Source organism: Taurulus bubalis (assembly GCF_910589615.1).
Source record: "Taurulus bubalis genome assembly, chromosome: 1".
Lineage (NCBI taxonomy): Eukaryota > Metazoa > Chordata > Actinopteri > Perciformes > Cottidae > Taurulus > Taurulus bubalis.
In genome coordinates, this window is record NC_136589.1 from 22151607 (window position 1) to 22175987 (window position 24381).

The window sequence follows — 24381 nt, forward strand, 5'->3', positions numbered from 1 at the left end:
AGCTTAGTTTCCAAGGGCAAATACATAAAACATGACAACCATAAATGACTAGAAGATCCATGAGGGATTTTAAATGACACCAGCCAAATATACTTCCCCTCTCCTGCTCTCCTGCTCTCCTGCTCTCGCGTGCCCTTGATTCATTTTAACCACGTTTATTTCCTTTCTTTAATTTGAGACAACTAATCTCTGCCCTCTAACTGTACTTCTTGTCTATTCTTTTTGTGGAATAGTATCTTGTTCCTATTTAAAGGAATTTTACTGTTCATTGTATTTTTAAATGGTTTCCCAAATGTGTTTCCTTACATTAAGTACTGTAAATCTTGTGAATTGCTTCTTTGAATTTGAAAGGTGACGTGCACATTAACTTCCTTTTCCCACTGACTCACTTCTACTGCTCCTCCTCAGCAAAACATTAATATCACAATGACTCTTCACCTGTCTCTCAACTAAACAAAGATATACTAATAATTAATAACTACTAATTTGTAATTTGTGATTATGGGCTATACAAAATAAACTGAATTGAATTGAATTACTATTTGATGATGGGAAAACATTTTTTGCAGGTATTTGTTTGTTTTGTACGGTGTAGAATGTAAAAGCTTCTACACCCCTATATATGTGTGGATCAACACATATATAGGGGTTTAATTTTTAATAATTCTTTTAATGCCAACCTTCACTCAAATGTTAGTTGTTTTTACTTACCTTCACGGAGCAGAACGCTGCATTGTGCAGAGTCTGCAACCCAACACACAAGTGTGGTGTAGAAACTTTGGTGTATGTATCGAATACACTGGCTCTATCGAGGCGTGCTCTACGTGGGATGTACTAAATGACTATACACGAAGAATCGAGTACAAATTGTACTGTTGTGTTTTTTAAGCCGCCGGCCTGAGACTCGCTTTCGCGTTTCGCTCCAGCCTCGTGTTGTTCTGCGGTTCCTGTTGATGCGAGGCATCGGGGTAAGAGTACGCACTGACTTAAAAATTGAAATAAAATCGACTTGAAATAAAATCGACCTTCCTGTGACCCAGAAAAGCAATTTTACCCTCATTGAATAAGTCAATCAGTCAGTGCCTCAATTATATGAACAAATAAATGAATTAATATACATCAATTAAAATGGTGTGAATAATTAGTCAAACTAACTAATATAGAATTAATCTCACAAGAATGCATGTCAATCTGACATTCAAACCACAGTACATCACCTCAGAGTGACACTGAGAAACTTTCTGATCAACAAAGGGTTACATAAAACAGCTACTTTAGAGAAAATATAAAAAAAATCAAGATATATATATTGTATATCACGGCAAATCTAAAAATATGAAGACATTATTTATAAGCTATATTGCCTCGCTCTACTCCAGTGCATATGCTGCACACTAACAGTCTTTATATACGGGAGCATTGCTCTTTATGTCTCTGGCTTTTATTCTAAAATAGATGAACAGAAGGAGTGGATCTGGTCTGCCTTTGTCCATGTTGAAACCAGAATTGGTTTGGACTACGGAGCCTCTATGTTGTTGTTAAAAAAAAAAGAAGCAAAAGTGCAACTTGTTCTCAACAACGTGATTGGTAAAAAAAAATTGACCTTGTTTCATCGCACAATCTGTGTGAAAACAACGCCCTCGGTGTGTAAAGGCCTTTGGAATGGACTTCTCGGTAAGGTAGGAGTCGGCACTTAAAGTTTGAAATGAACAATAATTGCATCTGCATATGTTCTGGGCCACGTAGCTCTCTTTATGCCATCCTAAAAACAGGGTCTAATCAAAGAGTACTATTGGAAACATCTGTGTGGGCGAGCAGGCCTTTGAACTTCAGGTGCTCTCACTTCTTTCGTGGTTGAGCAGACAGCAGGTCATGTTCCCTCATGTCATGTATATAAATCCATCTTAAGAATTTGACTGCATGCTGTACCACATCGCTTTCACTTCCCTCATTCATTCCCAAAGATAAATAATCATGAATACATGCGACCATTTCTAAGCACTCACCACGGACAGTGTGCTGGTCATTGGGCCGCCATCCGGACTGAAGGTGCGGCCATCTTGGTTCAACATAGAAGCCCCGTCCTGGTTGCCGGGCATGCCAGGCAGATCCATGCCCTGCAGCTGGTAGGGTTGGTGTGGAGCGGAGCTGGACGGGGCGTCCATGGGGTGGTACGGTCCAGAGCGGGAATCGTGTGGGAGGTGGGGGGGGCAGCATGTGGTCTGGCAGGGTGGGGGGGGTGATGGGCGGAATGTTGAAGTCCTCATCCCCCAAACCGCCCACTGAGTAGGACTGAAGAGAGACAGAGAGAGAGAGAGAGAGAGAGAGAGAGAGAGAGAGAGAGAGAGAGAGAGAGAGAGAGAGAGAGAGAGAGAGAGAGAGAGGCGATGCAATTAAAGGAAAAGTATACTTTTTAAAAGTCAACTTCACTGATTGGACAAAGTCAGAGCTCGGGTGGACCGGCGTGAATCAATATAAATGTGAATCAATAAAAATTACATACGGGACTAAAAGAGACCAAAGTGTCGTGAATCATCACTGTCAGAGATGATAGATGGAAGAGATGGAAACACTGCCCCCCCAATACGGAATAGTGTGTTGAGTCTTGATGTCATTCTTCCTCTGCCAAGAGCTCCTGTCACCGACTAATTATCACTAATGATACTCACAGCCGTAAAAGAAAGAAAATCATTCAGCAGCAGAATAACATAGTCGTTTATTTGTACAAGCCCCTTTTTGCCTGAGAGAATACACACACAATGTATAAAAAAAATATATCAACCCTAATCTGACACACAAAAAGAAAAACCAGCGGTACCGCCGTATATGATAATAAATAATTCTGAGAGCGAAGACAAATGCAAAGAGAAATGGAGTGAGAGAAGTACGCAGGAGGAGAAGAGTGAGAGGGTGAAAAGTAAGAGAGAGAGAGAGAGAGAGAGAGAGAGAGAGAGAGAGAGAGAGAGAGAGAGGCCGTGTTAGAGAAGCCCTCTCATACTAATCTGACAGAGGAGATCTTTTATGGAGACTGACAGCCTTTTCTGCTTGGCTAGCCACACCAGTCTCTCCCTTTCCTCTTCGGCTCTACATCTCTCGCCATCCCTCCTCCTTCCACCCCTCTTTTGCCCTCTCACTCTTCTCGGCTCATCCTCAATTTCTCTTTCATCTCTCTCTCTCTCTCTTTTCTCAAACCCAATATGCAGTGTTGGGTTATGAATTGCGTGACTTGTGAGCCGAGTGATGAGTTAGGAGCCGAGCATGTGATGTGAGAGCTCACTGTGTTAGTTTCGCCCTCTTTAATAGAAAATGTAGAAAACAAAAAATACAGGAAATTATCACCCCGACCCCCCCCCCCCCACAAATTGTTGATTCACAAGGATCTATTTCTAATCAGGCAATGTTTCCCCCAGTGCTTCTGTTAGAAGTGTCAGTACACCTGGAACGGTGGAATGCATCTGATGTGTCAGCAGTCTACACAACACATCGCCTCACTTTAGTGCTAATCCTTCAACCAGTACCTACATTTGCATTCACATGCTCTTAATCTGAAGGGCGAGCCTGGTGATGTTCTCTATGTTTCTTACGGGCCGTGGTTACACTTGTCTTTTCAATGTGACTTCTGTGATTGGATTTATTCGGTAATCAAAGGAGCTGCGGTAAAACACTGGAGGAACCATTCGACTGTATGTGAGAAGGTAGTCGGAGCCGTTTTAGAGCCTCGCCATCTTGGATGTTTACAACCAGTGAGCGGAAGTTAACATATTTGGACTACGGAGGAGTGTCGTAGAGTATACGGTTCTTGTAGCGATAGCGACCTGTCAATCACAGGAAGCCCGCCGTAAAGCATCCTCTGCTTTATGGTCTGTTTGACTCTAAATGGACCATAATTTCCTAAATGAACATCATGCTGTATCAAAGAAGACTTGAAACTAGAGATTGAGACCATAAGCTCATGTTTAAATGTTTCCTAATGGCATAAATCAAGAGACAAGTAGAGTTTTTTTCTCAGAGACTTCTATACAACCAGAGGAGTTTCCTGTTAATTCTTCGCAATAAAAGTCCACCTTTATTTTTGCAGCTTACTCTTCTTCCCTGCAGTTTTAGTGGACTTGTTTTTTATTGGAGAACAGCAGCAAATTTGGTTATGAACACGTTTCCCTGGAAATGCTTCACAATAGAAGTGTTAACTGGTCCTTTTGGTAACTTTACTGTCAGCTCACACATCATTTTTCATTTATTTGACAGATAACAGTGTAGAGATGGGAGACATGCAACAAAGGTCCCAAAGCTGGAATAGAACCTGCGATGTTGCGGTTATGTGGCATGTACTGTAGCCCCTCTGCTACCGAGGCGCGCTCACAGTGCAATCTTACATAAGAAGAGATGTTTGAGGTGGCACCAACATATTTGATGATACTGCTGCCGCGCATTTTGAAGACTGCAACTGCAATGATTTGGGGCAAGGTGGTGACATATAGATGTACGGAGAGATAGAACTTTATTAATCCCAAAGGGAAATTGCACTTTTGAGATTTCTTTCAGTGTAGGGGTGTTGGAGATGGCTTGAAGCCGGTATGTGATTTATGTCAATGTAGTCTAATCTTTGCCTGTATTCTGATCTGCAGCAGTTCATCCAGACACTGCAGTTCATTTGGCGCTGCTGTAAATACTAACTGCAGCACAGCATGTACAGTACATTCATCTGCGACTGAAAGTAGCCCCCAACAAATTTTCAGCAATTGTTGCTTGAGCAATATAGCAGCTGAACATATGAGCAATGTTCAGCTGTTTTTTTGTATTTAAAATAAAAAGCCATTTTTAAAAGATGTTTCTTCAGCAGGAACCAATGGGATTGCGGCAGAGTTTGTTAAAAATAAGAAAAATAAAGAACACCAGCCTGATCTTTTGCATATATATAATCCTACAATGAATCACAATCATAAATAAACGTAATAATATATTACAGGAATAGTTCAGCCATTTAGTATCACAAAAGTGACTCAGATATCACAGATAAGTGGATCAAGCTCGAAAAACATTGAATCCGACACTTCCCATAATGCAACTCAAAAGCGACTTTTGTACTCTCTGTGACTACTAAATAGACTTTGACATGTGGATCGGTGGTGTGATTGAAGGAATGTACAACAGACATCAGGATATGTGACTGTAGCTTCTATGTTTGCCTTTTCACAACTAGGACCAGGCTCCTGCAGTGTATGTGTAGCGCTACACATACTGTATGCACTAAGTACTGCTGAAGTTATAGCACTGAAATATGTTACTATAAAACTATCAATCTGAATGTATGTAGTCTGTATTCCTGTCTGCTCAATTCAAAGTACAACTTCAAGTGACCAATATTTAAAAAAGTTATTGCGATTGCTCTAATTCAATACGCAAAAAAACTTCTGTTTGCTCAAATTGGCTTTCTTCCGATTCCGATCCTAAAATTCAACATGCGCAATCTGGGATTTTCTGTCTAGGATAAGCACAATCGGTCGGTTGCGTATAGACCGTTCTCAACAGCATTGCTTTGCTAGGCAACAGTTTGGCTCCATGTTTACTTCCCGTCAGCTGATGTTGTTCACACTGCAGCAGGAAAAGGAACTGGGACACATTGGGGAACGCTTACATTTACAACTGTGAAGTGGTCGAGGTGATTCAAGTCTTTAGGGGCCATGATTTGCTTTACTAGCTGATCACTAAAGGCATATCACCATGTTACTGTTTCATATATCACGAAAGGTCAGGCGTTTATTTCTTTGCATTCTGGTCCGACCGAGTTCTTGAGTCCTGCTGTGTGTGTTGTTTCTGCCATGTCTATCCAACAGTATACGTACTCCACCGTGTTGATCCGGTCCTCACAAACCAACAAGTCCAACAGTTTCTCAGACACGGTGTCCTGTTGGAGCTCACAGCTCTGCATAAATTACACTGTTGTCTGTCTGCCTCTCTCTCTCTCTCTCTCTCTCTCTCTCTCTCTCTCTCTCCCCCCTTGTCTACTCTCTCCATCATTTCTTCAAGTTCCGAATAAATTACTCCTCTCTCTCTCTGCTCTTCCATTCATGTCAGTACAATAGCCTGTTCCCTGTGCTCTGGGAGCTTCTACAGAGACTAATGTAGTCAGGATTAAAGTCCTTTCACGCATGTTGTGTTCACATTACACACTTCTCACAACTCCATGTTCATGACTGTTTCATACAATATGAAAAAACACATTATGTCTGTTGGACACGAGGAACGTGTGACCATGGGTGAATGGTGATTTAATGTACCTAGCAGGGGCGGATATGTGAACACATCTAATAGTTGTTAAATTAGATTAATATTGTCTAAAATGTAAATGTATTTTGACTTATAAATATTTATGGACAAAATGTGCATCACTAAATATGAACTTGTTATGAGGATAGCTAGTATATTTTTGTGATATTGTGTTTCATAAGACTTGAATTTCCTCTTGAAGGGTAACGTCTGTAGACCTGAACAGCTGCAATGATTACTTCACTCTTCAACCTCTCTTTATCAATACGGTCCCCCTTCTGGGAAACAGACATTTGAACTTTGAGCCTTCATTCTGTGGTGATTCTGGCGGTCCCTGTGGACAAAAGTGGTAGTGTTTCTGAGCGTCAGAGTCCCTTTAGAAAATCTCTAATTTTAGTGAAGCGGGCGGATGACAGGTCAGTCGGGTCGCTGCTGGGAACCCCGCTGGAGTCTGAGCTGAAGCAGCTTTCCTATGAGCGTATTCAGAATAACTACATAGAAATATCCAATATTCTCGCTCATGATCTCGTTTAGGGCTGCAACAACGAATCGATGAAATCGCTAAAAATCGATTATCAAAAGTGTTGGCAATGAATTTCATTATCGATTCGTTGTGTCGCGCGATTATTACGGCAGTCAATAGGTCGCGGAGAAGAAAAAAAAGAGCGGAGCAGAGCAACTGGCCTGCCAGCATTTCTGAGATTGGAGTGGGACGAGGAGAAAAGTTGAGGTTGTGATCTTCGCAAAAATAGAACATCTTTGAGTCTTGGCCAATCAGCGTTAAGACGTTGACAGCGTCTTCATTTCCCTCAAACTTGTTTTTAATGGAAGCTAGTCAGCTTGCTATCACGTTAGCTAACGTGTTTGGGTTGTGTATTGTCGTTAAAGTTACTTTATGTTCCGTTACAGTTCAGTCTTGCTTGTAAAAAAACGTAATGTGATGAAACATGCCGTCACCCCCCGGTCTGGTTCAGTTCACGCTGTCACTCGTTAACGTTAAACCGGCTCACCGGCGGATCTGGCTGCAGGTTTGATTTTTAGTCAAAGTAGAATGTATCAAATCGCGTAGTTGGGCTTAGCCAACAACGTGATGTCGTGGTCATAGAAAGGGCTGACATTTGGCAGATGTAAAGCATACATGTGTATGTTTTTTGTGTCAGTCCATTTTTTAATTTTTTTTAATTAACAGCTCAGGGATGTTCAAGGAGCAACCTGTTTGACTTTCTGAAGATGTTTTGCACCGTCAGTTCTGTTTTTGAATAAAGGGTTGGAAATTAATGCTTTTTTGTTTTTTTATCCAATTCATCGATTAATCGAAAAAAATAATCAACCGATTAATCGCTTATTAAAATAATCGTTAGTTGCAGCCCTATCTCGCTTACTTATGGAGGTCATATACAGGCACCAGACTTACATTGAGACTATATCGTAACCAGTTAATGAGTCCCTCATAGTAAATGCTGATCAGCATTACACAGAAGGTACAGTACGAGTTAGATGAATGCCCGAGTGACAGCTTTCTCATTCCATTGTTATCTTCTTAATAAAATAATACTGTCTGTGTGTGTGTGTTTGAGAGACAAGAAAGTGCAGGAGAGACTTTCTTTTATTATTTGTTCGCTCAATTTTGTGAAAAGAATGTGTATGAAACGTGTGTGAGTGTATATAAAGTATGGGGGAGAGCGAAGAGGGTCCACGTACCCCCAATTATGCGTTATGACCACTACTCAAACATTTTAATTATAAAATAGCTATGACTTTGTGATTCTGTTTAGACCAGCAGAGAAGGCTTAGCAGGCCCTGACGGCCCGCCACTGGTGGAACGCGTCCTCTGAGTGAACCCTATGATCATAACTAATACTTGTCCGTGGTGTCCAAAGCTGACAGTGTTCGCCTCCGTTTGAGTAAAACCAAACCAGAAAGACTACACAACAGACTAGAGATACTGTTCAGTCATTATCAAACTAATTCTATAAATGTCAGCTTGCCCTACCGACCGAAAAGGAAGCACATACAGGGCCCTATATAAACTATCTACAGCGCGTGGTGTGAACCTAAGTACATTAAGGGCAGCCAACTCCACTTTTGCTCATTAGACGCATAAGTAAAAAAAGTAAGGCAAAGGGGTTTATTTAGTCTCTTTATTAATAATAGGTATGTTTTGGGCGAGTCATCTCCCATTCCCATATGGATTGAAGTAGAATATTGCGTTGGATAAAAACATGCTGTGAACTTTCCAGTAAATTCTGAGCTTTGGACTTTACAACGCATTGGAAATGTTTGGATTACACAAGTCGGTATAAATCCTACGCGACCACTACTGGGGTTAGTGTGGCTTGAGCTTCATCTGCAACTGTCCAGAAACTCACTGTCGTTAACTGTTTGCTCTCCTTTCTTACAAAGGGGAGCTCACACCTGTATTAACGGGACGGTCTAGCAGCAATCTAACTGCACCATGAATTACATTTATAAATTATTAGGGTGATGACATCAGCTTGTTTATATGTCCCTTACCTATGCAGCAGGTGGTGCAGGTCTAAACTGCTGCTACATATATGTCCCTTACCTGTGCAGCAGGTGGTGCAGGTCGATAAGAACTGCATGTCCCTTTTTGCTATTGAATGAAACTGGCTGAACCTGCTTTATGGCGCATTTAATCAACGTCCTTTTATTGTATTTTATTAACAACACCGTTGGTGTATTTGCCACAGGTGTTTGCCCATTGTTGCCTCAGTGGTTATGTATGAGTTTCAGTTTTATAAAATCATCTGAAAGATTAGAGTGTTGACCGGCCGGTTTTGTGCTTGTGTGTGCTTGAGTGTGTGTGTGTGTGTGTGTGTGTGTGTATGTGTGTGTGTGTGTAAGTGTGTGTGCATTTACCCAGGGCAGACGGTGTGAGTCGGCCATGTGTGTGTCCCTCCTCCAGTGCTGGGAGGGCTGGTTGGGTGGCGTCACCTTGCTGAGAGGGTGAGGGGGCTGTGGCACACGAAACTGTGGGAAGAATAACAAAGGCAAACAACGGTTCAAATGGACGCAGGGGCCAGGGAAGGGGTCAAAGGTCAAATTAAAAGGTCACTAGGCAGAGCAAGGACAAAGCGAGAGCGAGATTCTACACAAGCACACACACACACACACACAGGGTCAAAATTATATTTTATCTTTATGGGTAATACTGCTTTTACTTAAACACCAACTAACAGCAACAACTGAATCGAGTTGACTGAAAGAGAGAGAGAGAGAGAGAAAGAGAGAGAGAGAGAGAGAGAGAGAGAGAGAGAGAGAGAGAGAGAGGCATGGAGCTATTTAGAGAAGGAACGAGATAAGAGGAAGAGGCTGTAAATAAATTGCTTGTTCATTCCCTCCACAGCTAATCCCTGATAAGAAAAGGTTACATTGAGTGCTATACAGCTGCAATGAAGGAAGAAAGACAAACACAGAGAAACATCGGGAGCACACAACAGCACTGGCACAGACAGGAGTTAGTTCATATTGTACTTTAGTGCACACTTTTAGTAGTGATCACTGGACCTGCACATGTATCAACAGCCATACAGTCACACCTGGAAGCATCCCACTGTGACCACACCCACTGAGCAGCTCTGTATTGATTCACACAAACGTTCAATATTTGGGAAATATGTATAGATGAAGAGATCAACTCTCCTATATGCTCATTACACATGCATCTGAAGCCATTTGCTGGTTAGCTCAGCTTAAGTTAGTATAAAGACCGGCAACGCTCCAGGAAGTCACGGCAGCAGGCCGAGAAACGGTTCAGCTCATCACTCCGTATTCATTTCCAACTTAATATCTATCTTAGGGCAGGTGCTGTGCCGTGTGCAAATACTGATACTAAAAGGGGAAAAAATCTGTAAGGAGAACATCTAAGGGGCCGGTGCGCCTGTGGAGCGGGCCTGTGTGCGCAAGCGGGGAACATTGATGAGCTGTGCGACTTCGCGCCTTGCACTTAAAAGTTGAAAATATTTTAACTTTTATGCGCGCCAAAAAAACGCGAGAAAAACGAAGCACGGCATTTAAAAGACGCGCCGTACCATAGAAAAACAATGGTTTTGCTAGTGACGCGTTTTTGAGAGTCGTGTCTGGTGTGATCGGCCCCTAAGAGCGTTTTGTAAGCCATTTAGACCCGAACGCATCCAATATCAGTCAAGGTTTTTATAGTCTTAATGAGATCAAAGGCCCAATAGTGTCTCTAATCCAATCATTAGAATGACTGTCATCATAGAATCATCAAAATGAGATTTTATGATATTCATGTGCTTCTTATCATGCTCCTCACGGTTAAAACTTGCTTCCTTGTCGGACAAACAATTTGTGGACTTTGAAAACAAGATGTTTTTTTTTCTTATGTAACAGTGCTCTCATAAAATGTTTGTTACCTAAGAGAAGAGCACAACTAAGAAAACACTGGTGAGTCCAAGACATGAGTGGGTACTAACGAGATAAGAACAAGTTGTGGATACAATTTCAAAACAAGAGGGACTTGGTTCTCCTGCATGAGGCCCGGGACTTCTTTCTGGCTCCTCCTCCACTGCTTCAGCCACACTGCTGCTCCATTAACAATGTTTTTTAAACGACAAGAGTGAACGGGTCAGACTGGACTAAAATTGGCCACATTCATCACAACAAACTGACTTTATGGAAGCAACGGCACTTCAATACGACAGCCATGAATTCTTATTCCACACACCGCTCCCCTTCTTCTTATGGCACAGGGGTATGAATAAAACATAAAATCGTGGATGCCTATACCGCACAATATTCTCTACACTGTACTCTATGAATAATGCATTTCTGCTGGTCTTTCTTATTAATATGGGCTTTGCTGGGCGGTGAGGTAATTCTGTACCAACAAACATGTCTCTAGAGGCTCCACGAGGCCTCTGGGAACTCCTCAGTGAGAGCAGTTACACCCACAGCCATAAAAAAAAAAACTGTGTTTGCTGCATAGCGCTGTTCCGGGACTGTTGCTTAGGAATCTGAAAACAGCTGATCTTTAATACCTTGGCCATCGCGCCGAGGTGACGTAACGCGACAGCTGTACATACACCATAAACCTTGATCGCTCACTCAATGCAGTGGACGCAATGTTCCCTGGTGGAAATTTCCACCCGTGTGTCCATCCTCTGCACCTCCAGGGGCTGGAGCCTTAATCAGCACTCATTTGGGATGCTCCGAACAGTTTCATGGAAAGAAAACATTTATCATTCAGTACGAAATTGGAGCTACGATTGGAAATTATTTTAATTATAAATGAATTCATGAATCCTAAAATTACCTATTTAATTTAGAATATCTCTTTACATATATACCAGAAGTCATCTGTTCACCTTAGCAGCTTCAGTACATTTCCTATGAGTCTCACTGTGTAGATAATACGACTGCCCTATCCAGTACTCTGTGCGTGCGTGCGTGTGTGTGTTAGAGAGAGGGAGGGAGATACTGGTGGAGAGAGATATTGTGTTATTGGTTACTGTTAAGGCCACTTGTTATGGTTCTGTGCATTGATGCATAAAAATAGATTGTTTTTTTTTTACGACAAACATCAAGGGATGCAGGAATGAGTCAGCATTTTTTGCACTTCCTGTCTTGAAGTCGATGAGTTGTGAATGAGTTTTCGGTCTGTGGTGAACACAAACTGAAAAGACTTGAACGTTTTGTTCTACGATATATAACATACTGCGTTCCTCTCTGGTGAACTTTTAAGCTTTTCACGCTCGTTAAAAAAAGGTGGCCGCTAACAAGTGGCTTTATTTCTGCTTTATTCACGCTTCAAAAATCATAAAAGTGGTGTTTATTGTTGAAGATTATCTTGTATGAGTATAATATACCGCCACAGAGTTTATTTTACGCCATAATCTAAAGGAAAAATTCCACTGTCTTTTTGTAGATGGAACCAGTACGATGCTAACTTCCTTCGTCATCGCTGCTGCGCTCTATTGGTTAAGCTTCTGTGCATTGAAAGCTACTTTTTATCCTGGGTTAGAAATGTGACCATAAAGGTGTATATTTTTTTTTTATTTCAAAACAGTAAAAGTACAATTTGCATTTCTTTAAAATATGTCATGACCAAAAGCTTTTTTTTAGAGGGCCTTTTATTGGCTGCTGAAATGTCTGGCCCATCTTCATTTCCTGGTTTTAAAATCGGGCCCAACTTAATCTGTAAATTAAGAGCCCAGTTTTATGAGTTTGGGACCTAAACAGTGAAAGAGAAGTGTTTTTTTTTCTTTGAACTTTGCTGTCGTTTACATCCAGGAGACAGAATTAAAGCCGTAGTGTAACTTAAGCTGTCGTGAACATGAAGACTTGAGGAGCCAGACTGTGGACCAGAAGACTTTTCCTATGAGAGCCTCAGCGTCGTGGAGGAGAGACGGATGCATTTACACTTTTTCAACATCTGGCTGGAAAGCGTCTCGGATTTCAATCCGTCTTGAACACTTCTCGGTCGGTTCACTCTGAGCTTTGTTCAGAGACAGATACGCATTAGGATGAGTGTTCAGAACATAATCAAATACTAAATAATAATACAAAAACAGAAATAAAGTTGTTTATCAAATCCAGATGAAATAAAAATACATTTAAAAAATAGTTTTTCCTTATTTTTAATAGTTTGTCAAACCTTTATAAAAGGAAACGAAATTATATAATACGGGACTTGATTATTGCTATTTTTCAGGGCAAATAAAGCAAGATTTCATGGAAACATATTATCAGGTTTTAAGCTAACAAATTCTAATTCAAACATCCCGAATAAAAGAACTACTTTTAAATTAAAGGTTTAATCCACACAGTAAATATCCAGTATGTGTGTCAGAAAAGAGGAAGTGCAGAGATAGAAACTCACTGCAATGCATTGTGGGCCTCAGGTCGAGTGCAGTAAGTGATATTGCACCCGGTTGGAAGGAAAAGTTGGTTTGAAGCAACTTGAATTAACTGAGAAGACTAAAATAGCTAAAGGTGAACTCAAAGATCCGGTGATCATGAAGACAGCGTCCATAAACACCGTCTGTAAAATGAAATCATTAATGCACGACACTGGAAGTTACTCTCTCCTTTTCTCTCCTGCCCACTAATACTCTGCCGGTGGGGTTTCAAAGATGCTCTCTTAAAAAAAAAATTGGCAAAATGGCATCATTTATCATTCAGAAACTGTAAAAACAGAAATGATCGTCTTTTTTTTTTAACGGTCCTTGAACAAATCGTGAGACGAATTCTTCCCTCAGGAAGATTAACCAAATCTAATTTTAAAATAGTTATATTTCATCAAAATCACTGTACTGTCTCATTTAAATTTGTGCCAAAAAATAAAATGTTTGGTCTCACCAGACTGTAAAAAAGCATTACATTCTGTGCTCCTCAGCACTGGAAGCCGTGATTAACTTGGCTGAGAGCAACAGTCACGTGACCAAAACTGAAATCTCACTGCTGAACACAGAGCGGAGAGGAGAAGACGAGAGGTTGTAAAAATGTAAACGGTTCCATATGTATAGCACGTGGAGCCTCCATTTTGTTTCAGATATTGGTACAAATTTAGTATGTACCAGATTCTTCTTTTCTTTTATGATTTATGGTATTATAACTGTGATATATTGCACAAATGACTTCTCTCTACTTCCTATAGAAGTAAATACACTTCAGGGGAAAACTAGGGCATTAGTAAAATAGGACAGGAGCAAAGAAAAAAATGTGCTCTGAGTTCAGAGGGGTGTTTAAGAAGGACTCTCCACCAGAATTGGTGTTTGATTGGCACGCTCAACTGTCAAGTAGAATAAAGCCCATGATAGTAGAATGGTGAATGGAAGGAAGTTTATTGAGGACTCAGAGATGCCATAGCTAAATTAATAGCTAAATCATAACAGATATTGGGAAACCATTAACCCCCTATGGACTCACCCTGCAGGTACTAAACAGCAACACATCCATTCGCTCTCCCTTCAGACTTCTTTGAACCATATTAGCAAAGGGACAACATTAAAGCCATTTCCTGCTGAAATCATTGCAAGCGAGAAGAATCGATTTGACATGCATGTAACCATGTGACGATTGTTTGCAAATTAAATGAATATTCACTTAATTGCACACCTACCGCACACATGTTTACATTTGGAACTGATTGTTTCACTGAAACACGTCCGTCATTCTACTTATTGAAAAGTGTTTTATCCAGCGTCATACGACCCTCATACACATAAACACTAACCTGATTGGTTGAGGCATAGTCAAGGCCTTGCTCTGGCATACCCAGGAACATGGTGTCCCCGTCCAGCTGGAGAGAGCAAAACAAACACAAGAGCAACAATGTCAATAAACCATAATCAAACACAGCGAGCGGAGAACCAGCCAGCAGGAGACAATACGTGGAGATGGAGGTAACAGATTACGAACGAGAAGTCCACTGTCTGTATGCCATCTCCTTCAGACGTTGACAACCCTGTGTGTGGTGTTTTCCAGTGACAATCAGTCTTGTGCACAGATATATTGATGAAATACATACTCTATAGAAGCTCAGATGTCAGGATACACACTTGCTTACAGCCAGGTATTGGTGTGTGTCCCCCCTTGCCCCCCTCTTTCACACTTTTAAGTAGAACAAAGAGGATGACATCACTGACATGTTTATTGAAGGATATTGCGCGTCAAAATAATCAAGCCCCCTATCAAGAGTACTAAAATGATCAGTATGAATACTACAGCTTTGGTTTTGATTGTGCTGTTGGGAACATTCACTGCATGAAATCCGTCCGTGTACGTGTTACAAGATTTCCTGTCCAAAACAGGAAATTATATTGCTGTCTCGTAAACTACCAGAATAAACGGTATATTTTACATAGCATACAATGAATCCTATTAGCATGCAGCCTGGACTCTTATTTCCTCATTTCCCTCTCTTATCTGCCCTACTCTTCCTCCTGTGGGCTCCCTTATCTCCCTCTTCATCCACTAGCTTGCGTTTGTCCTCCACTACAGTCAGCAGTGCATGTCAGGAACCCATAGAACGCTACTGATATCACTACTTTAGGGGACTAACAGCAGTCAGTGTTGTGTCCTTCTGATATGATAAAGAATACTTTTTGTCCCCTGTTACATTGCCATCAACATCATTAAAGTTTGTATTTTTTTGCGATATACAGTTTCATTTTTAAGATGATGTATAACTACACAGTATCTTAATTTCACACAATATTAGTGGACAGAGATTACCTTGTTTGCTAACTTGCCCTGGCTGTAAAAATAATAAGAGCATTCGTCAAATCAAGTGGGAACGGGGCTGTTAGCAGGAGTAGAAGTCAAAAACGAACTACACAAGGGTCACATAACCATTACTAAGATAAAGGTGGACTAAAGTTCTAGTAATTATGTTTTGTAGTTTCACTTCACCACTTGTTAGCAACTGCCTTTTTTCAGACACTTAAAAGTTAGGAAATTTACCCAAAATACCTGTTTTATATCGCAGTACAAAACGTTAAAATCTCTTCAGCTTGTTTTAACCACAGACCTTATTTCAGACATCTGACCAAAAACCCATTGACTTCAAGACGAGGGAACCGGAAGTGCAAAAAGACAAAAAACGCAGACTCATTTTAGAGTTTTAGTACTTCCCTGCATGTGAGCTAAACAAAATAACAACCATATTCAAATAATTCATAGGTACATAATCATTGTCTTGGTTGACAGAAGAACGTTTGAACAGGTGGGTGGAAGCAAAACACACACACACACACACACACACTAAAACAAACACAGGTGGACAGACAGGTGTAACGCCCTATCCGTTTGCCAGCTGTTTGGTATTATGCAAATTAGGTATAGGTTTACAGAGTCAACAGAACGCTAAAACAGTGTTGTGACGGTCATAACACACGCACACACACACACACACGCACACACACAACGTGGCTTACCAGTTATTAATGCTTTGCATACACACATAAAACAATTAGAACAGGAACAGGAAGGGTGAGATTTACTCCTCTCTGTCTCGTCTATCGGCCTGAGCTTCATTCCTCTTATGGAGCGATCAAAGTTTGTCTGACCAATCAGAGGAGAGGAAGAGAACAGCAGACATGCTGACCTGACCTCACGGTCAAAGTGGATTTTTCCATTTACCTTTTAGACAAGACCTGTTATCCCACATGGAACACACACACACGCATGCACGCACGCACGCACACACACACACACACACACACACACACACACTTTATACATGCAGGCACAGGAAAACAGACGCACACAATGAGCTGAATGTAACGATGTCATGGAGCCTTTATACAAAGAATAGGACACATAATCTACAAAAATAATAATACAATACCCATCAAATATAAAAAAAGCCGATGTGTAAAATTTGTACTGACAGGTGTGTTTCTCAACATCATGCAATGGAGGCAGGACCTTTTAACATCTTTCTCATGGCTTCTTATTATAAATGTATTGAACCAGCTCTGCCAACTAATATTTTCAGTGAATCAAAGCCCGTCTTTGATGTTATTTATGGTCCATATTTTACATTCTGCACTGCTGCTTCACATTACGTTTTTCATTCAACAGGCGAACCTTTGACCTCCGCAGCAAGCTGACCGACATCACTACTGGCGCCGTGTGCGGCATGAAATCACACTGCCGTTGCTCATGGCGTGATGGAAAAATGCCAGGAGGAAAAAAATATAGCAAAAAAAAGACAGCAAAACAGCCAATCGTGCACCCCAAAATAAATATTTGGCGCATTAGTGATATTTAAACGCTTCACGATTGTTTGTGCATTGACTCACGTCCATGCAGGCCTCGGTTTTAGGGACAATGGTGAAGCAGATTCAGTTGTTTGACGGGTGAAACGGTCAACAGCACAGACGAATGTGCTTATGACAAAGAACGAGATGAACAAGTATCCTTATTACTCAAAATATAAGGCGACTAAAAATGGCCACCATATTTTCAGTTTCGGCAACCAAAAGCTGGTGCCACTATTAAAAGTGAGTGTTGATCCCTATAACAGACTGCTTGTAATACCTAACACACCTCACCGCGACCAATCAGCAAGTTCTAGCCCAGCTTCACGCCTGCTACACTACTTGCCACTGTTTGGAGATCAGCTGATAGATTTGGACATCATACCTGCCTGCTGCTATGTCACACCACCCCAGCACAACCTAATGCAGCACAGCCAGTGTGACCACCGTCCCCTACCCTTATATAGACCACCATGACCTGCTTCAGTCTACGGTCCATCGTTAGCCTGATGTTGATGCCCCAAGACTGCAGATGAGAGATCAAGTCCAGTTCTGAGGTTTTAATTCTCAACAACGAGCACAGGGTGACACACTAACCACTTTGGCATTGATACATATTGCCAAATACGCAGGGCTCCTGAAAAACTACATTGTCAATAATGTTTCGAGGGGAAAAATATTTTCGAACCATTTGTCAGTATAAGTCGGTGTATGGAGCAAACACAGGACTTTCACCCTTGAGACCGCTGTTTGTGTCCCGTGCAACACACAAACATATTTACCTGAGCAAAACGTACTTCACTTGCATCACACAGATTTTAAACCAAACAATTACCTTTTCCTAAACCTGAAAATTTGCAGTTTGGTTGTATGGGAACACAACTTTTAGTAGACGGGGGTTGATGCTGACTAATGTCACTGTAAACTGAATCAGGGACTAAATAGAGTCATTTTGTAGGTGGTAATGCTAAATGGCTAATGTGTTCCTGCTATCCCCGGGAAAAAATACAGCTCTCAAGCGACAGACAGACAGACAGACAGACAGACAGACAGACAGACAGACAGGCTCTATGGACGGGTCTCAGTGGCTGTTAATGGCAAAAGCTTTGTGTATTGCTGATTGTTCAAAACTCGACAGTCATGATGCAGTTGGGATGAAATGTTCCAGTTTCAACAAGTGATGCACCGATACTGGGATCAGGCCGATACTGACTCAAATAGCTGGATCGGGTATCTCTGACAACGAGGTTGAGCGATACAGTCTATATTTATATGCTTTATTATAGTCTGGAATTTAAATTCCTGATTAAGTTTTGACTAATTTGTTGTTCCATTAAAACGGGTTTACACATAAAAGAATGATCCCAGGTACTTCCACACAGTGAAGAATACAGCTTATTACCATCTGTTGTGTTGTTCATTTTGTACATGTGACATCTATTGTACTTCTGTCCATCCTGATAGAGGGATCCTCCTCTGTTGCTCTCCTGAAGGTTTCTTCCCTTTTTCTCCCCGTTAAAGATTTTTTTGTGGGGGAGTTCTTCTTGAACCGATGTGAGGGTCAAAGGTCAGATGATGTCGTATGTGTACAGATTGTAAAGCCCTCTGAGGCAAATTTTTAATTTGTGATTTTAATCCAATTCATACACTCACATATGTTGTTATGTTGTTAAATAGTAAAACAAGACCACCACAGCTATCTGTATGATACATACAGTATACTGCACACAAATAACCTCTAAACCATGAACATGTGTACTGCAGAGTTGGCTCCGGTGTGTTGTCTCTCGCCTGTTTTATGTCCTGTGATCTTCTTCGAGTGGCATTTGATGACGTAGTTTGTGTAAAAAAGTGTCTAAAAAAGTGTCTTTGTAATATTTACTATTTTACAACCTTGTAAATTTGCAAACAAAAATGTTTTGTCATAATGTCCATCATAGAGTTATAAGATCGTTTAAGTCCCAGATGGTGCTTTGGCAATGTGTCCACTTAAGTTCATTTTACCCTTTAAAAATAAATCGGGGTTCAGTAGGTCACAGCTGTGGTAGCACCTCAGTCTGAGGTCATCATTATGTTGGGGCTCTTCCTTGAAAAGGTGTTGATTTGGCTGTTTTTTTCTTTCCCTTCAAATAAAAGTTCTAAAACATTTATCTCGGTTTTTAAAGATACAACTATTAGAGCTGCAACAAGTCAATTAATCCAGTGTTTTTCAACCTTTTTTGAGCCACGGCACATTTTCTCTGATAAAAAAATCCTGCGGCACACCAACAACCAAAAAAGTTACAAAATGTCACATTGTAGCATAATACAGCATATATGGTAGGCAATTATTGCGCTACCTACTGACATGGAAGAGTATTTAATTACTAAACCAGCCACTATATTGCAGGCTCAGATGCTCAATAATGGGAAATTATTTGCGGCAACTAAATAATATATCATTAATTTTTTTTAAGTGAAATTGGGCATTTTCCCATGGCACACCTGACGATTTCTCACGGCAAATCACTGGCAATAGGTCGATGAATGAATCGACGAAAAACAATATATCTACCTACCTACCTACCTACCTACCTATCTATCTATCAATCAGTAATTTTTCAAGCGAAACTGACAAACATTCAGCTTATTCAAAATATTCTTTTCAACATTTCATTGACTCAGTAGTAAAAAATTGATTACTTCAAGGAAATAAGAAGCAGATGTATCAACGATGGAAATTATCGTTAGTTCCAGAAAAAATCAAATCCAGAGTACTGTTGCCTCTAGGTAGCTAGGTTTGTAGTCAAACTAAATTACCCCTCTCCCTCTCTCTCCCCTTCATGCCTCTGTCTCTCACATCTCTGCTGCCTGTGTGTGTGTGTGTGTGTGTGTGTGTGTGTGTGTGTGTGTGTGTGTGTGTGTGTGTGTGTGTGTGTGTGTGTGTGTGTTTGTGTGGGTAAAGCTATGGTTTGAATAACAAGCAGCCAGCTAAGTGGGTCAGGGTCGGAGGAAGGGGGGAGGAAGGGGGGGAGAGAGAGACTATTAGGATGACAGACAAGGACAAAGGAAAAGGGAGAAATACAGTGTATGGGGGGAAAAGGAGCAGCGTGAGGAGGAGAAAGAAGGAGAGGTTGGGAGAAATGAAATGTAATGGATAAGATAAGGAGATGGAGAAAGTGGTAAAGAGAGACGCAGGGGGTAAGATGTAAAATGGATGAGTGTGATTCTACACACTTTCATTCAGACCTCAAATTCAGCTAATATCCTGTTTAAGCTAATCGTAGGTATTCATTCAGGCTTTTAAAAGTAATCATACACAAAGTAAAGTAAATCAGTCCTCAATCGGTGCACTGGTCAGCTTTGAGATTTTGGTCTAGTTTGCATCCAAAACATGTCTTCTAGTGTCAAGAAAACATCCAAAATACACAATCAGGTACTTATTTTATTGCTTTTTCTATTCATGTCTGTAAATTTCTCCTAAAGTTACCAAAGGTTACAATTAGATAACGCATAAATTGCATATTTAAACTTAACGAAACGTTCATGGAGATATTATCTCCATTTATGTTTCCTCCTATTGACACGGGCTGAGAACTTATCTGACCTCACTGTTGAAGAAAATAGATTTTAAAGCGCTAAATAATGAATCTGATTCAACTTCACCTTCAGACAGAATAAAGCGTTCTTTACAGATGCTTGTCGGACAGTTAGAAATCGGCTTGCAATGCTATCTGTGTGTACATGTGTCAAAAAGAGCCTTTTTAATCACTCTTGGGTTTGGGCGGCGTGTGAAACTATCTGGCTGGACGAGACTGAATGGATTTCAGTTGACTCTAAACTCCATCAGGGGACATAAATCAAGTCTACAGTGAGAGATGGATGGAGAACGAGGAAGGGAGACTAATGGGTGACTGTGTGTGCATGTGTGTGTGTGTGTGTGTGTGTGTGTGTGTGTGTGTGTGTGTGTGTGTGTTTGTGAGAGAGAGACAGAGATTCACACAGCTGTGGTAGTTCAGCTCAGCAATTGTTTATCTGTCTTATCTCTGTCACCATGACAGCATGTGCAACACAAAAGATGTCGCTCTGATGTCTTTCGAGGACAAAAATAAAACTGACATAAAGTTATATATTAAAATTACTTTCCACTTTCACAGAGTTACGATTTTAACCCGTTGAATGTTTGTTTACTTAATGCCACTGTTGCTTTTTGTGGAAGGAAAACGCAATAAAATGCAAACTAATAGGGTAGAACAATCTAGGATATCTCAATGAAAAGCAAACCACAGATTTTGCTGCATTTGTGGTGTCCGATTTAAAAAGAAACTGAAATACTGTACTACATATTAAGGTTTTTTTGCTGTTGTATCAATCCTGAACATAACTACTAAATATTCTTTCTTTTTTAGAATTTTAACCATTTAAATAAATGTATTTTCTGTATATTAAATAGTTTTTTTCCCCACAGTCTGAGATATATAAATGTTGAGGAAAAATGTAGATTTTGATGCATTGGATCAAACACATAATACAGCAGCCATGCCTCTAGTGGAAACCAGTAAAACTGCATTTATTTGTGGTTTTAATGGGTTTCAATGGGGACATGTTTGTCCTTCAGGGTCTGAGTGTCTGCATTTTGGCCACACAGTTTATTATGCGTATTAGAGGAGCTGAGGTTCATCTTCCAAAATTCCCAAAACACGTCACAACCATGGCAAAATGTATTCCATATGCATCAACACAATCAATATGATAAAATAAAAGGCTAATAATGGCCCAAGTGAAGGATAATGGTTAAATACTTCCTGAATAAATGATATAACTAAATGGATATTTTTGTACAAAACTGTCTTCGGAGTCAGTGGAATATTCTTTTTTTCCTAATCAAAAAAGTTTCTATTTTTCTGGAGAATAAATCTGTCTGTCGGAATAACTGGTAATTATGGGGATAAATGCACATTTTCAGAGAGTCCCTGCTGGAAAACATTAATAGTGCGCCCAATTGTGACATCTGAAGGTGTGAGGGTTCACAAAGTTAAAGACTGGACTACGCTGCAATTAAAGCAAGATGTTTTTTAACTTGTAACTAGGGCTGTGCGGTATGGGCAAAAATTCATATCATGGTATTTTGTAAGATTCTGGCAGCTTCACAGTTTGTTTTAAACAAGTAAACACATTGATTCCATTAACAGCAACAGTCAACTAGACAGCAGTATTGTCAGCAAGCCGTCCATAGCCGCAACAACAGCAGGCAGCAACACTGACTTTTTACAGTTTAATACTGGGAGCGCAGTGGAGCTACTTAGCTGTCAGTGTAACTGGGCTCAGTCATGGTTCACACTTGTTATAAAATTACAGCGCCGAATTGCATGCTGGGTAGAGTTTGCGCACAAAAAATACAGGAAGAGACAGACCAGAAGATACGCCACACAAACAGCTGTTTGCGCCCAACTTCGCATCATTCAATTTGGCCGTTTAATTTTGAACCATAAGTGAACCAAGTTACCCTGACAGCTAAGTAGCTCCACTGCGCTCCCAGTATTAACTTGTAAAAAATAAATGTTTCTGCCTGCTGTTCTTGCGGCTATGCACGGCTTGTTGACAGCGCTGGTTGCTGACGGCACCGCTATCTAGTTGACCGCCGTAGCGCAACAACAGTTGTTATGTGTAATCACCGGTATGACGGTATATGAAAAATTCATACCATCTGAAATCGGTATACGGTTTGAACCGGTATACCGCACAGCCCTACTTGTAACTTCATGACGCATCATTTTGTCTTTGTTTCTCTCACATTAGCTTGTGCAAAGTTTTTCTTATTACTCTTGAGTAAAAACTGAAACTTGCTACAGAGAAAAAAACATGTAGGATTCATGCTAATGCTCAAATATCACAAAAGGGCTTCTCCTCGTGATCAGGTGATTCATCCAGTTAAGACGAGCAATTTACGGGGAAAGGTTGAAGATAGGAATACCAAAGTGTTCTTACATGAGGTCAATTGTCTTTCTAAGCAAAGTTAACAACTCTTACTGTATGCACTGAAGAGAAGCAGCAGACACATCACATATTAGCAGAAAGCTTTGATTGGCATCAAGTTCACGAAAGTACAGGGACACGGGGTCAGAACAGACATGGGTTTACACATTTCAAATGTGACTTCCTCATTTCGATCTATCCACCATAATTAGCACTACACCGCCACAGTTATAGTTGTATGATCGGGAACAAAAGATGAAGAAAAATCCTCAGGAACTGATCCAATCTCTTCCACCATAACTTAATTCATCCAAGTTATTGTCACTAATACAGCGCACGCACACACACACACACACACACACACACACACACACACACACACACACAATTGAGAACAATGCAGCAATGATTGCAGTATGTGATTTGATTGCAATATGTTTGTTTTGGAAACTAAATCCTGATAATTAGTCTCTTCTGGCAGTGCTCTATCTCCGCCCATCTGTTCCATTTGGCATCCCTCCACCAACCAGGAGTCCCTCATCGCTCCGTCCCCATGATCTGACCAACTGAGACGCTTTCAGACACACCAAAAACACAAGCAACAGGGCTGAAAGTCACCCAATCATCAGCGGGCTCAGGGGGGAGGGGGTCTGGCGAGGCATTCAGTAGCGGGAGTGACGGCCAACGGGGACAGACGGACAGACAGATTGACTGGTTGTGTTCCGATAGATAATTAGATGAGATGCCGACACTGTGGTTAGTTAGAAAGCTGTAGGAGGGGAAAATGGGAGTATGTGATACAGAAAAGAATACCAGGAAGGGGCCATAAGATAAGGTACAGTGTGATAAGGTACGATACGATATGGTATGATACAATAAGGTACGATAAAGTATGGTACGATAAGGTACAATAAAGTAAGGTACGATATGATCAATACGATATGGTACGATACGGTACGATAAGGAACTATACAATGTGATAAAATAGGATCTGATTTGGGTTGCAAAGGGGTGGAACATTTCCTTTATATATTTCTAAGAAAAGTTGAGTTAAACAAATGGAAGAATCTTCACAATTTAAACATACAAAATCTCCCTTTATAGTATTTGAATTGTAGCATGCTGTGCATTCAGCAGAACATTCTTCCATCATGTCCAGATAATCTGCCAGCATCCCATTAAACAGGAATTCAGTTAAATTACAACCCTCTGCATGCACGTGCATTCTCCCATCACGTGTACAGCCAACACTGTCTGAGCCAAAGCACTGCATGCTTTCATGTACATTTAGATCATATTAGTGGAGTGGATATATTTGACATTTTTTATAATATTTTAGTCAACCAGCAGTTAGTAGCCTAAAGCAAAGTGCACGGTTCATAAAACACCATCTGCTGGTTTTTGTTAGATG

General features: G+C 40.7%; 1 protein-coding gene across 1 annotated transcript in view; it reads right to left on the bottom strand.

Annotated features, from left to right (window-relative positions):
• The window catches only part of tox (thymocyte selection-associated high mobility group box), a gene marked incomplete at its 5' end in the record, with an annotated part of 45665 nt that overhangs the window by 14772 nt on the left and 6512 nt on the right, over positions 1 to 24381 (bottom strand). The window contains 4 exon segments of the mRNA XM_079219732.1: positions 2007 to 2210; positions 2212 to 2292; positions 9148 to 9258; positions 14486 to 14551. Of these exon segments, the coding sequence (XP_079075858.1) occupies positions 2007 to 2210; positions 2212 to 2292; positions 9148 to 9258; positions 14486 to 14551 (462 nt within the window).